The sequence below is a fragment of the Haliotis asinina genome, chromosome 9, assembly GCF_037392515.1.
Source record: "Haliotis asinina isolate JCU_RB_2024 chromosome 9, JCU_Hal_asi_v2, whole genome shotgun sequence".
Lineage (NCBI taxonomy): Eukaryota > Metazoa > Mollusca > Gastropoda > Lepetellida > Haliotidae > Haliotis > Haliotis asinina.
The window spans coordinates 61,311,998-61,326,693 of NC_090288.1; the positions used below are offsets into that span (position 1 = coordinate 61,311,998).

Consider the following 14,696-nt stretch of genomic DNA (forward strand, 5'->3'; position numbering starts at 1 on the left):
AGTAATACAGTGGGGTTTCTGGACCACATGCTCCTAAGGGCTTATTTAGGTTTCATTCCGGCCCCAGCACCAAGTAAAAATAGCGAGGATTGAGCCAGAGACATCATTCAATATCCAAACAACATGGTCATCATCCAGCCTCGCTGCCACCCACACCCGTCATGACATGGCTTTGCAAGATGAGCACCCCTAAGGGCTTATTTAGGCTTAACGGGTGTTTTTGCTGTCAGGCATTCATGCTAACATTACTGTCTACAAAACAGTTTAGACCTTGATGTGCACAGTGGGGTTTCCTTAATTGGGCCTTAGAAACTCCCAACATGTTGAGGTCTAAACTGTATCCATAGCTATAGGGGTAGATGGCATCATTCACAATCCATCGTTTGGTATCAATGGATGACGAGGTCTTGTTGAGAATGATGCTGTTGATCCTATGCTTATCATTTATCAATGCACTCATGGAGTGTTTGATCGTGCATTTATCGAAGACAGCCTGTTTGAAGGGGGGTGTTGGATATAGTGTTTTCTTGATGGAATATACATCTTAGATCTTGAGCCGACGTACTTGGCAATGGGTGTGCCAGCACATTGACCCTCCATCTTACTGAGGACTTTTTTGTTGGCATGGCTGTGGATCAGACGGTCTCTTGGATAGTCGCTGATGTTGTGCAAGTGGCTGTGTTTTACCATGTCCTCATACACATCCGCGGTGTGCATTTCTAACGACAAGGAATTTGTATTGGTATACTGAGCAGCTCGCATTGATTGCCATACTGTGGTTTGAGTTGGTTGTAATAAAAGTCATCCCTCAAATGTTTCGACAGGATGAGGATGCTCATCCCCATGTAGACCGATCAGTTGAGCTTAATGTGAGTTTTGTTTATGTGTAGCACTGCCACATCGTCATTGAATATCTTGCTACAGTTGAAGGTTGTGCTGGCTTATCAATTTCCTGAGTTTTCCCGTTTGTGAGATGGCACGAGTTTGACCATCACTCATTTTCTCAAAGTTTCCATGTTTTTGCCGTACACCAAATTGTTCATCCGTTGGTAGAGGTTGTTCTCGAAGTTGCCAGTGGCTTGTTTTCTCAGCTATTGTTCAGTCAAATGTAAGGTTCCAACCAGGGACTCTGGTTACATTTGAGCACCCCATTGTATTTTTTTTCAACTTCATGCCCAGTGCATGAAGATGCCTAGTGCACCACCTACTTGGTCTTGTGCATTAAGTTAGGGAAAAGTTTTTCCACATTGGCCAGCTTTTTTTGCCCCAAGCAACGCATGTTGATAGTCTGACATCCATGCACATTTTTCAACCAATCCGATTACAGAACATGATGACTCTGGCTTACAATGGCAAATATTGAGTCATACAATCAGTGGGATAGGAATGTATAAGTTACTAGTTACTGGATCTTTACTGACACATCTTGACAGACTAACAGATAATAAATGGACCTGAATAAATGTCACTACATAATTCATGAAAAGTTTGTTCTCAATTTGTTAAAACACTGCACGCAAAAAACTCAGTATTAGGTACACCACATGCATAACATCATAGCCTTCATTCTGTAATTCAGCAGTTTGACTTTGTTTCCATAATTAAAAACTGTTACCTTGCATAATTGGTATTCATGACCATGACTTTACTGCAACATGTTTTAAAGTTAGGGTTACTACCACTGGAGTCTTTCAGTTTTTGGCCTGTGGTATTCGATTCTTGGGATCACATAAATTAACAACTACTGACAGAAGGGTCATGAAGCGGATGACTGAGCAGATGTCATCTCAATTCCCATATCCAACACAATCAGTCAAACATTCTGTAACATAACCTTGTGTCATATAAATTATATACTTCATACTTTGTTCCTTAGGGACTCATCATAATTTATGGCTATGGGGGAAGTGATGGAGGGGGTGGGGGATGGAGGGGGAGGGGGTGGTGGTGGTTAACCCATTTTGTTTTGGGGAGGTAGGTAGTCATCATTTTCTGGAGGCGGAGGGGTCATTAATTTTGTGTATCACAAGCAGAGGGTGGGGTGGGGAGGTCACTTACTTTGTACATTACTTTTATAGGGGGCTGGGGGTTGGGGTAATTCATTCATATTGTACATGCAATTCCACAGAAATCATCATCACACCGCCTGGCCATAAATTATGAACGGCCCCTTGGTGCCTCATTTGTATACCATGTTAAATGCCAATGATTCTCTGATTCACATAATCTTTAACAGAATAACTTCTAATATCACAAAAAATACACATAAAGGTCTTGAGGTCTAATTAATATCATATTTCCCGCTGACAAAGGAGTTAAGCGTTTATTTTGCCTCAAGACTGACTCCCTGCGTCATGTACAGTGTCTGTCATATATAGACAAATACCAGTCCCCCTACCGCATCAGCGCTGTGGCATACTTATCAGCCCTAGATAACAGAAATGTACCGTGGGGTGATATATTCCTGTTCAATAGCCAATACTAGGCAATAAAGTCTTTGCAGAGAGTTAATAAACACCCTGAACATGTTGAAACAAATTCCAAGTTATGAAACAGATTTGATTGAACCACGTTTTCAATAAAAACCTCTCAAAGTACTTGCTATCTGCAATAGCAATCCAATTATAAACCTCTTCCACATGAAAACCCAGCCAGCAAAGTCAGGCAAATGATACAGCTGTTTCACCAATCAATAACAGTTTGGCAACCCTCTTAAAATTGATTTACAGTATTTATACATTAAGTGTATGTATAAAGCAAGATGGGAACGGAATAAAATGCATATTAATTTCCCAGGGAAAAAATAATACAGAATACAGAAAATTAGAAAACCATAACTACAAAGGCACAAAAAATTACAAGTACTGAATTTTCAAAGTATTAATATTTTACATTTAAATGTATACAAGCCTAGGGCTACTGAAAAACCTTTTCAGACATGAATACATTATACATCCTTCACTTTAAACATAATAGTTATTAATTTTTTCAACATGTCTGACCCAATTAGCTTTAGTCAAATAAAAGAATATAACACGAAATGCCTTATTTAATCTATTTACAAAAGTTATCACTGTTTCAGGAATAACACTTTAATGTGCCTTGAATGTTGGAGCATACAGTGTTTGACAAAGGTGAGATCTGAGCTACATCCTGTATACCTAATCACAGTAGGAGTGAATTCTTTGTTACTTGTCTTATACAGCATACAGTCCTATTTCATTCAATTAGAAAAAGTCACACAGGATCAAACACGATGATTAATTCCACATGGAGACCGAGACATTCATCTGACTGTGCTATGTCCACTCAGAGGGAAGCTATGGCTATATCAGCCCAGGGAATTATACCCCGTGTGGGATATTCAAGCAACCACACGCCCCGATTTAAGTGGGCACAACATGACAATAGGGCTTGTTTACACAGTCATCCGACCAATAAGTCAATGGTGTAATTGTAGACAACAATAAGTTGAAAAGCAAACAAGGTTTGGTTTCTAAAATGTCTGCCATGTAATGTAAAATGCTACCTAGTAAACGTTGCATAACGCACTACAATGGTGTATAGGGCAGTTTAAGTGTTGTGATATATACACACACTTCTTATACACCCAGTGTACCTTGAGTGATCCTTGAATGAGTTGAAATTGAAAGAAATGTGTTCTTTACTACTCCCTGTCATTTCTACTAGAGACAGGATGGTGAGGTAGCCTTGTGGTTAAAGTGTTCTGTCATCACGCCGAAGATCCAGGTTCAATTCCCCACATGGGTGCAAAGTGTAAAGCCCATTTCTAGTGTCCACCATAGTGAATACTGGCATAAAACCAAACTCGCTCGCTCACTCATTCACCAGACAAATGATATTTAACTCTCCTCCTAACTGTTCATTCTCTGTGATGCCACTGACCAGCTGGTCACATGAAGTACACACACTGAGCATGAACGTATGAAAAATTATAATTAAACTTGTGAAACATGGTTGCTTATTATAAGATTTGTTTTTTACCATATTTTTTTACAGAATAGAAAAAGTTTGTACTATGCATGGATCAGTCAGGTTGTTGGCAATGTTGATTGCTTCATATTCTTGTTTAAGCAGAGACTTTCAGACAATCATAAACAATGTTGGTTCACTTCAGTCCAAAACTCTAATAAATGTTTTTATTTCTCCCAATTCAAGACAATCTTAAATGTGGAAAGATGTTTAAATTCTGATATTCCTTTACATAGAAGATCTGCACTGTTGAGATTTAGATGTGGAAATTTTAATTAAGCAGTTGAAACTGAAGATACAATAAAGTTAATTACAATGAGAGATTATGTTCATTTTGTAAATTGAATGACAAAAATGTTGTTGAAAATGAATTTCATGTACTCCTGAAGTGTGAACGCTTTCTGGATTTATGATTAAGATATATTCAAAAGTATTTGACTGATTTTGATCCAATGCCAATTTTATTAATGTTATGAAAACAATTAATGACTATGTTATAAAAGATGTTAGTATGTTTCTGTACCATGTACTTCAGCGCACTAGAAATGTTTCTTTTAAACAGCATGTGCACTAAATTCAACACCATATGCAAATGACTGTATGATGAGCCTGTTGCCTTTTACTGTCTGTCTGTCTGTCTGTCTGTCTGTCTGTGTCATAAAATACCACAGTAGTAGTCATCTGTACCATATAGGTGCTGGAAAGTACCATGCATGTATTTTATAGTACCACAGACATACCACATAGGACCACTTTTGTACCATAAGTTACCATGAATATAACATACAGTTTCACACAAGTACCAAACACTACCATGATAGTACCACAAAATAGTACAATGGTTGCATACAAAGACATTCTCTTCCGTGATATCACATAGCTAATGTGTGTTTGGACAGTCATGTAGAGATGTGATGTCCCAGACACAACATGCACATACATTTTCAACAATGGGCTAACAATGTGTTGATGACACAACCTGGAGTGACATATCCATGGCCTGTTTAGTGAACAATGGGACTCAGTGCCTGACAGGTTCATGATAGCGCATTTAAATGGAGTCACTCATGGGAGGTCAACATGTTGCGACCTATCTTATAGATTGAAAATGGAAATCAGTCAATACTTTGATTCTTAAAGTCTCCTTATGTCTCTTCAGCGGCACAATAATATTTCTTGAAATAGTTGTTATATGTGACACTTGGCATAAATCATAACCAGCAACAGCTCACATGATCAAAATTTAATGTATCAGAGGATGAGAAATGGTTTTCTAGTAAACATTCACTTTCATTTTCCAATATCATACATTCATGAGTTTGCACAAAATATTTGCTGTTTGAATAAAGATGATCTCCCAAATCATTCAAAGGCATAAAGCTTAATGGCAAGAGATTTGATTGGCTAAGGAAGAAATATGTTTTGTATACAAGCAGCCCATGACCACAAGCATACAGTTGTTTTCTTAAGCTGGCTGGTATCAGGCTGGGCTGGCTTGTAACAGTTGTGCAGGTTTTTGATGTGTTGAAGTTAAATAAGCATTCTGGTTTTAATGTTGATATATTCATTTCTCAAGATTGACTACAAATGGTTTTTTTTGCATGAATTTACAGTTTGTAAATGCATTTTTTTATTTTTATAATCCCCAAAACTAATTAAGCTCCTTATGACATTACTATTCTATTGCTGTTTGAACAAAAACATTTGGAGGCATCTAGAAACATGTTTGCAAATTTACATATTGACCAAGGAAACCCATAGAATCATACTGGTAACACATGGACACTTTAATCACTGGTTTACAGAACTGATTTCCCCCTATCTAAGTAAACTTAGCCTCAGTACTTTTCGTTACACTCCACTACTGAGTCTAACAAAACCTTATGGGAGGTCGTGTCAGGTAGCCTTTGAGCGACCAATGACCGTCCAAACAAATCCGAGACGGTTAAGTAGATTTAACCAATCAGACAATGGCTACTATTTAGGGATCGGAGGGACTTTCAAAATATTCAGGTCACTGACACAGATCTCTCCACAAACAAAAATCTGCATATGACACAGTTATTTGGGTTTCTGTTGACATGGTTACCATTAGCTAATATTTCCGCAAGATGACATCCTTGAATATTGCCAAAAACACTATTTTCAGCGATTGTTTACTCACCATTGTCATGGTTGTACATACACCCTGTGCATCACCCGGAAGAGAGCATATGCTAAATAGCATTCGGAATCGTTCAGGTACGAACCTATTCGAGTTAAAAAGTTCAAAAGGTATGTGCGAATGTCCTCTTTTGCGATTTGGTAAGCTGTGTTCTGATTGGTCAGTAAGTTTACTGACACTAAGTTTACTTAGACTGCATTTCCCCGGAACCTCAGGTCTGTAGTCAAAATAAGAGTTAAACGTTTGGGATTATAGACACCTGCTTTGAGTGATCTTTTATGTTCTCATCATTGCATTTGTTCTCACAACAGAAATAGGTTAAGACTCAGTAGGAAAAATAGTAATATATTATTTATTCCCCTTGCATTACATGGCAAGGACAGTTCTGTAAATCAAGTGAAAACAAACCACCATAGATGGTTAAATCTGACCATCTATAAACCTGTCAGAGGTACTGCAGCTATATCCATTAATCATCATCGCAACATGCATGGTCTCTGCATGTGCACTTAAATAATAGCAGCCAGGTTTGAAGCACTAAAATTCTAGACCTTTGTCAATGTAAGCTTCCATGGTAAGGGTTCCTATTACACTTGACAACATGGCACCGCTTGAATTACAGACACTTCATCATGAACAGATCTAAAATGACCTCATAAATTTTATTCTTTAGTTCAGTTAAGATCAGTTTTGACAGTACTATAAATCATATTGAAATACGCTTACTTGATTTGAATGGATATTTATTTATTGGTCACACAAAAACAACTTCAGATAATTGAAATGCTAACCTATTCCTTACTGGGGCTTACAGTAGGTTGAACTGACACTAGAGGAGTCAGTACTTGTGCCAGGTTTGGGTGAGGCCGTAAGACCTATCTTAGTCATACCAATGGGTTGCACTGACATACAACATATCCTATCCTATACTACTCACAAGAACATCCAGTCCTTGCATATTCCCATATTCAACTGGCAATCATAAAAGAATTGTTCTTTCATTTCTTGAGTAATACATATTTGCCAGTACCTCAATAGCAGTAGCAGAAATGTAATTTCATAAAGTATACCGTGTCTGTTAAAGTTACATACAATAATAGGGGTATAAGGCTAATTGCTCCCCGACAACTGCCCCCAATTAATTGTGCCCCCCCGTCCAACTGCTCCCCCCTAGGTTAATTGCACCCTTGGACAAGTGTCCAACATCAAGACATTTGGGGTTTTTTAAGAGCAATCTCCCACAATCTGTCCTTTTAAGTGATGTGAAGTGATATTTATGACCTTTCTGAAATATGTGTCCTATGATTGATAGGCTATTTTGTTTTATAGTGCTTTAAAATTTAAAATTATTACTTTTTCAGTTTGTGTGTTTTTGTGGGAGTTGGGGGTGGAGGGGTGGGGGCAGTTGCCTGGGGTGCTATTAACCAAAGGGGCAGTTATCTGGGGGGCACAATGGACGGGGGGCAGGTTGTCCAGGGGGCAGTTAGCCTAGACACATAATAGGTATACCACCTCTTTACCTCATAAGGCCAAAAATAATTCATTATTTATTTTATGAAATGTACCCATCCTATTCTCTCAGTGAGCTAATGCTGACAATATGTTTGGAATATCCTGTTGTGTTTCCATTTTTTACTTTCAGAAATGGAGATGAATTTTGTCATTATGTGCACGTACTGAACTAACTAGCCAAAACAATTACAGCAACCTGAGCATGCAACAAACATGCTTATTACTAACTGCAACCTAATATTTGGGTTTCTATAGTCATCTCTTGTAGCAGAATATGGAAATCAAGATCAACTGTGACTTTTTTATCAGGATAGATAGATAGAACCAAAATTCAGTGCTGTGTATTTACAGAGGGGGCTATATTACTTACTCTGAAATACAGCTAATAACATCCCGCCCAGTCGATACACAGGGTTAAGTGAGACTCGTATCACTATCTCCCACTATTGCTGATCTTACAAAACTTTCAGAATACACATGATTTATATGGCAATATATATCAATGATTAAAACATTAATTGGGTCATGTGATAAGAAAAGTGCAGTATTTCACCTTTCATTTAACAATTCAAACCAGCTTTCATTATCTGAATTGGTGCAAGTTGTTTGGAAATCTTGCCCTGTAATGATGCATGTGGCAGTTATTATAATATCTGTACAAGGTATGCAACACAAATCAGTGAGTTATTCACTGTATATTGTCTGGTTCCTAGTGCTTGTTTCACTATATGACCATGCAGGCCTTAGTTTCCATGCCAGAGATGGTGCTCTTCTCTCAACAATCTGCATGAACTGTAACACACTGATAAAATGTAGCTGGATGGCTTCTGATTGTAAGTTTAAATCAAAGGCTGACATTAAATAGAAGGACTGGCAATCTCAATTGAGTTTTTAATGAATAGAAAAATCTTTACAATAAGAAGACTGCCAACTCATTGTTCCAAATGCCTATAAATATTTATACACCACCAATACACCCGCCTACCCATGATCTCTTCCCTTCTATAAACTACCTTCAGGCCATGTGCAGTGCCCACAATCTCCCTTAGTCTAAAACCATATGCACACCAATTTTTCGTACCCTCTAACTATCTGAACACCAATTTTCCTTACCCTCAAACCATATAAACACCAGTCCTGCTACTCTCTAACTATGAGCACACCAATCCTCCTGCTCTCTAATTATATGACCACCAATGTTTCCTAAACCAATAATATCTCTCTTACAATTTCAATGTCGATATTACTTACCAGTGTCAACACTGTCATTACCTACCACCAGACCAGTATTATCTTCTACCAAACCAATATTGCCTACAACAAGGCCAATATTACCTCCCACCAGACCAATATTACCTACCATCAGACCAGAATTATCTACCACCAGACGAATATTACCTACCACAGACCAGAATTATCTACCACCACACCAATTATACCTACCATCTGACCAATATTACCTACCGTCAGACCAGAATTATCTACCACCAGACCAATATTACCTACCACAGACCAGAATTATCTACCACCACACCAATTATACCTACCATCTGACCAATATTACCTACCATCAGACCAGAATTATCTACCACCAGATCAATATTACCTCCCACCAGACCAATATTACTTCCCACCAGACCAATATTACCTACCATCTGACCAATATTACCTACCATCAGACCAGAATTATCTACCACCAGACCAATATTACCTACCACAGACCAGAATTATCTACCACCAGACGAATATTACCTCCCACCAGACCAATAATACCTACCATCTCACCAATATTACTTACCACAGACCAGAATGATCTACCACCAGACCAACATTACTGACCATCAGACCAGAATTATCTACCACCACACCAATATTACCTACCACAGACCAGAATTATCTACCACCAGATCAATATTACCTCCAACCAGACCAATATTACTTCCCACCAGACCAATATTACCTACCATCTGACCAATCTTACTTACCACAGACCAGAATTATCTACCACCAGACCAACATTACCGACCATCAGGCCAATATCATCTACCACCAGACCAATATTACCTACAACAGACCAGAATTATCTACTACCAGACCAATATTACCTCCCACCAGACCAATATTACTTCCCACCAGACCAATATTACCTCCCACCAGACCAATATTACCTACCACCAGAAATAGCTACCTCCAGACCAATATCACACACCTACCACCAGATCAATATTACCTACCACCAGACCAATATTACCTACCATCAGACCAGAATTATCTAATACCAGATCAATATTACCTCCCACCAGACTAATATTACCTACCACCAGACCAAAATCATCTACCACCAGATCAATATTACCTGCCACCAGACCAATATCACTTCCCACCAGAAGAGAATTATCTACCACCAGAACAATATTACCTCCCACCAGACCAATATTACCTACCACCAGTATTATCTACCACCAGACCAATATTAGATCATCTGCCTACCAGTATTCCTCTCCGCAAACCATCTACCAATATTCTATTCCACACAACTATGTGTCTACCAATGTTTATTCCCACCCAACCAGCTGTCTCCAAATGTTCACCATAACCAATCCACCTGACTACCAATATTTTCTACCGCGTTCCTGTCCATATCTACTAGCCACTATCAAAGTGTCTTACCAAAACTTCTTTCTACTCATACTTCCAGCCTACAAATACTCATTACCATCACCCAACCTGAAATTTCCCGGCTACCCCCCCCCCCCCCTTATTCACCAATACCGCCCCCCACTCCCCCATCCCCTTCGTGCATATATCTACCAGTCTTTCTACTTTCTACCATTGTACTACTATTAAGTTTACTGTCTACCAAATATACAAACACATGTACCAGCATAACAAACGGGATATCTCTACTAAGATCCCATTAAAGGTCTAGATCATCATTACAGAAACAGAGGATTAAACACAAGAAATAAACTACTCATGCATCAACTCAATCAATCATTCAATCAATTCCCAGTCAAAGCTAGTGTTAGCCATTTTCCATTTCCATTGTCTTCACCAAAGGCTTACCTGGGCTTTGCAAATCAATGGTTTCGCTCGGTCCATTAGAAAGGCAAGCTAGTTGAGTTCCACATGACCCTTCATGGCACCTCCAGGTATTCAATGTACCGTTAGCACTTCAAGAACTGTACAGCAATACAGCCTAGAGGAGCTCGTTCTGTTTCACTAGTCACTCAATGTGTCATCTGTATTGCCTGGTATCCCACGGGAGTAACCAAATCATTAGTTTACTTGATCACAAAACTGTCACTGACACACAACCTTTCAGTTACGTCAGCAGTTGTTATCCCGAAGACAGGTTCCACGAAGCATTTCACAGATTTGATGCCACTGACAATATTACTTATATCCAAACTGTATTAACTACTCACTTACGCTACCACGATCTCTATACAGGTAACTGTGATGCCAACGAAATTTTTAAAATGTTCAAATTACCTAGTATTGTCTTACCAAACTACATTTTTTTATGAATTGACACATTTTGAACACGAAACGTGAAACACACAACTGGGAACTGTTGGTAAACGTAAGCGATACAAGCATTATCTTCTCCTAACTTTCACAAGTTATACCCTATGCCCTGGGCTTGACATGCAGTAACTGTCATATCGCCCGCCCCTTCGACAGTTAAATTAGCTCATATTTACCTGTTTATTTTCCATCCTCCAACTTTCACTTTTCCCGACGTAATTCAATTTTCTTTGTCCATGTCCAAATTGAAATCCTCCGTTAGGTATAAATCCATAGACACTGTTATTTCCACATTGCGAGTGAATCGCTCTCCCGCGAGCATGGTAACTCTCACCTCCAATTCGTATGCAAATTAGTTGCTCTGGAGACTATTGACAACACGGTCGTGTATAGGTGTTTGGGCCAACTATCAACATAAATACGATCGCGGGCACGGAGCACTTATAACTTCAGTGACACTCGTGCGTCTTACTGAGATAAGACATTGTCAACACCGAATGTAAAAGTATTCGTGTGGAAAATTCCCCCACTGTGTGAGATATGCCGTATGTCCAGCCACCACAATACCGCTACAGCGTTCGATGTGTGGACTAGGAGAAAGAACTGCAATAGAATTGAATACAAGTCCTCATAATTTGTCCACTGTCTATTCACACGTACTCTTCGGGTTGCCCGTTCAGTCAATGTTTGTTGTGATTTAATGTTGTTCGGGTCATGAATTGCCCACCGTGTTTTTTGAAATTCGATAAAAAGCTACGCTCCTCTTTATAGCCGTAGGAATAATCAGATTTGAATTTTCTCTTTAACCGATCCGCCAAGTGTTAGACATTAAATACGCACTGAAGGAAGAAGTCCCTGATTCGTATTAACAAATACAATGATCAATCTCTCTTTGTGTGCGTGTGTGTGTATGCCCCTCACCCCCCCTCCTCTTCATGTCCCATGTATATATCTGTATTATGTAAGTGTTCTATCGGTTGCGTATATATGCGCTATCGACCGAAAAAGTCCCTCAGTACGTGATCTAGACTTATGTCTTCATAAATAGGCTTTTCAGATATGCAACATAATTGAGAATAAATATTTGAAAGAAAACCACCTTTGTCATTGAATTGTTTCATTCTGTAATGACAAACCTCTGAATGCAGTAAGGGGTATTCAGTATACTCAAAACTGAAGTAGTTACTGCATTCGCTTCACTGACTGTGTGAAATCTACACTGCTATCATATGCAATATCTTATCTTTTCACAACATCAATGACACATTAACATTCTGTACTCATAAAATTAGTATCAGCCTGAATAATGATACATGTAAAGGACGCATACAAAAGTGTGTTTAAGTTTTAAGACCGTATAAGGGTTATACATCCGAGATACCTGTTGTTTGAACAAACGTCAGCTTGGCAATAAACACGATCTTTCCTCGGGGTATGATGCATGGCGAAACCGGCAGCAATTTCAGTAACAGTTTCGGCGTCAATATTAGCACTTAATCACGCGAGTCTGTCAATAACTTAATAGCATTATTTAATCAAGGCGACTTGAGTATTCAGGAACTTGTGGGCTCCCGGCCGCGTACATAATCAATGGGTTAGGAGGGATTTCATATACAAAGCCCAGGTATGACTCTGATCATCTGATAAGGTTCGAAGACTAATGTTATTGTTGACAAATCCAATCCGATTTAGAGCCATGGGTATATTGTTCTGTTGGAGCTATTCGAATTCAGTAAATGGGATAAATACATAATTGTGATATTGTTGGTTCAGTCCGTTTGCAAAAGTACACATGCGTGCACGTGTCGGTCTGTTGGTTACCAGAGATTGGTCTTTACTGAAGTGTCTTGGATTTGCATAAGTTTTGGAAACTACAGAAAGCAGCTGTTTTACCTAGGCTTTTCAAAAGAAATGATTGTATTGTCACGTGAATCACACTGCAAATTCGTAGTTATGAGATGAATACACATGGAACCAATATGACTGTGTGGTCCTGACTCGATTATTTACAGACCAAGGTCATATTGCTGGAACAGTGCTGAGTGCTGCTTTGAACAAAACTTCTTTATTCCATAAAGTAGTTAATTTTCAGTTGATACCCACCAGGTTTTCATTTTAACTTATGCTGGAACTGCCACTGCCACTGCCAACAGAACTGAAACCAGAGGTCATCGAATCCTCACACGTCTGAGGAACGCAGCTCATGCAAACGTCTGCAAAAAAGAACGGTGGGGATCCTTTGTGTCACTTTTCTATGCACATAGGACGTGAAAAATTGTTATGCTCGGATAAAACAATTTACCCCAAGCGTAACGAATTGTAGACACTCATTGCTTTGCATCAATATCGATTATTCGTCATACTTGTCTACAGTCAGTAGAAATGTTTAGCGTACAGACTTAACTTTGCCCGTGAATAATAGCTGGGAAAAATCCAGGCACTTATTTCCTTCTTCGAAAGACCAGGGCCAGTGGTAACTGTACAGGAGACTATTTGAGACTTACATTCTTACAAATTCCATTTGAAGAACGCGTTATTATGGAAAAAGACACACGCCCAGCGTTTGTTCAAGCACACAAGGGTTAAACATTATTTTACTGCATGTTCGTACGTAAAACAGTATAAAACAGAAACTATGATTTCACTGGCAAATACACGTGCAACCTGGTTCATGGCGCATAGCGTGGGTTGGATAGTTGTGCATAGATGGGGGTATATTTTATTACCGCTTCGCCCATCTATAGGACTATCTGGACAGTTTCATTCAATGTAAAAATAGAAACTCAAACACACCACCCTTTGTTTTAAACTAGATGAAATTGATGAACAGTTTCACAACGAACAAAAAAATGTCTACGTTTCTCCCAAACAGTATCACTGGGATTTGAACACTTAACGTCATCTGAATACAAAAACGACTGATAGACCATTTAGGACTACATATGTTAATTGGTGATATCCGTGGAAAATAGACAGAAAGTACCCACGGACTATATGTATGCCATGGCGGAAATACACGTCGTTAAGACATAAGCTCCGCCCGCTGATGAATATTAATGCTTTCTGTGCACCAGGGCACCACAACCGTATACTGAAATGTCTAATGAACTGGACGAATCAAAAAACGTAAATTCACGTGAGATTTCTAAATGTACGGGCTGATGCTTATCGAGTAGCAAAAGTGACAATCACCAGTTATCACGGGCAGCGTACTGAGTGCATGATGTGTAAACTGGATCTTGGAAACGGAAAATCATCGATTGCTTGAATGTGGTTCAATTTTGTTTAGCATTTAAAGCTGTTTTAGAGGCATTTTAGAAGTTGCTGAACTAAAGGTGAAGGAACAAATTTTATGGATGATCAACTTCTTTATTTTCACAATGGCGACGTTTCGGTATGGATTCTTATGCATACCCGAAAACGGTATACGAATCCATACCGAAACGTCGCCATTGTTAAAATAAAGAAGCTGATCATCCATAAAATTTGTTCCTTC

The 14,696-nt window shown here is 38.9% G+C and overlaps 1 protein-coding gene across 1 annotated transcript in view; it reads right to left on the reverse strand.

The window, feature by feature from the left end:
* LOC137297366 (uncharacterized) overlaps positions 1-11,450 on the reverse strand; it is a 28,797-nt gene extending 17,347 nt beyond the window's left edge. Inside the window, exon 1 of the mRNA XM_067829373.1 lies at positions 11,377-11,450. Coding sequence (XP_067685474.1) covers positions 11,377-11,391 — 15 coding nt within the window. The 5' untranslated portion in view covers positions 11,392-11,450. The remainder of the gene's footprint in view (positions 1-11,376) is intronic.
* Positions 11,451-14,696: the final 3,246 nt, after the last annotated feature.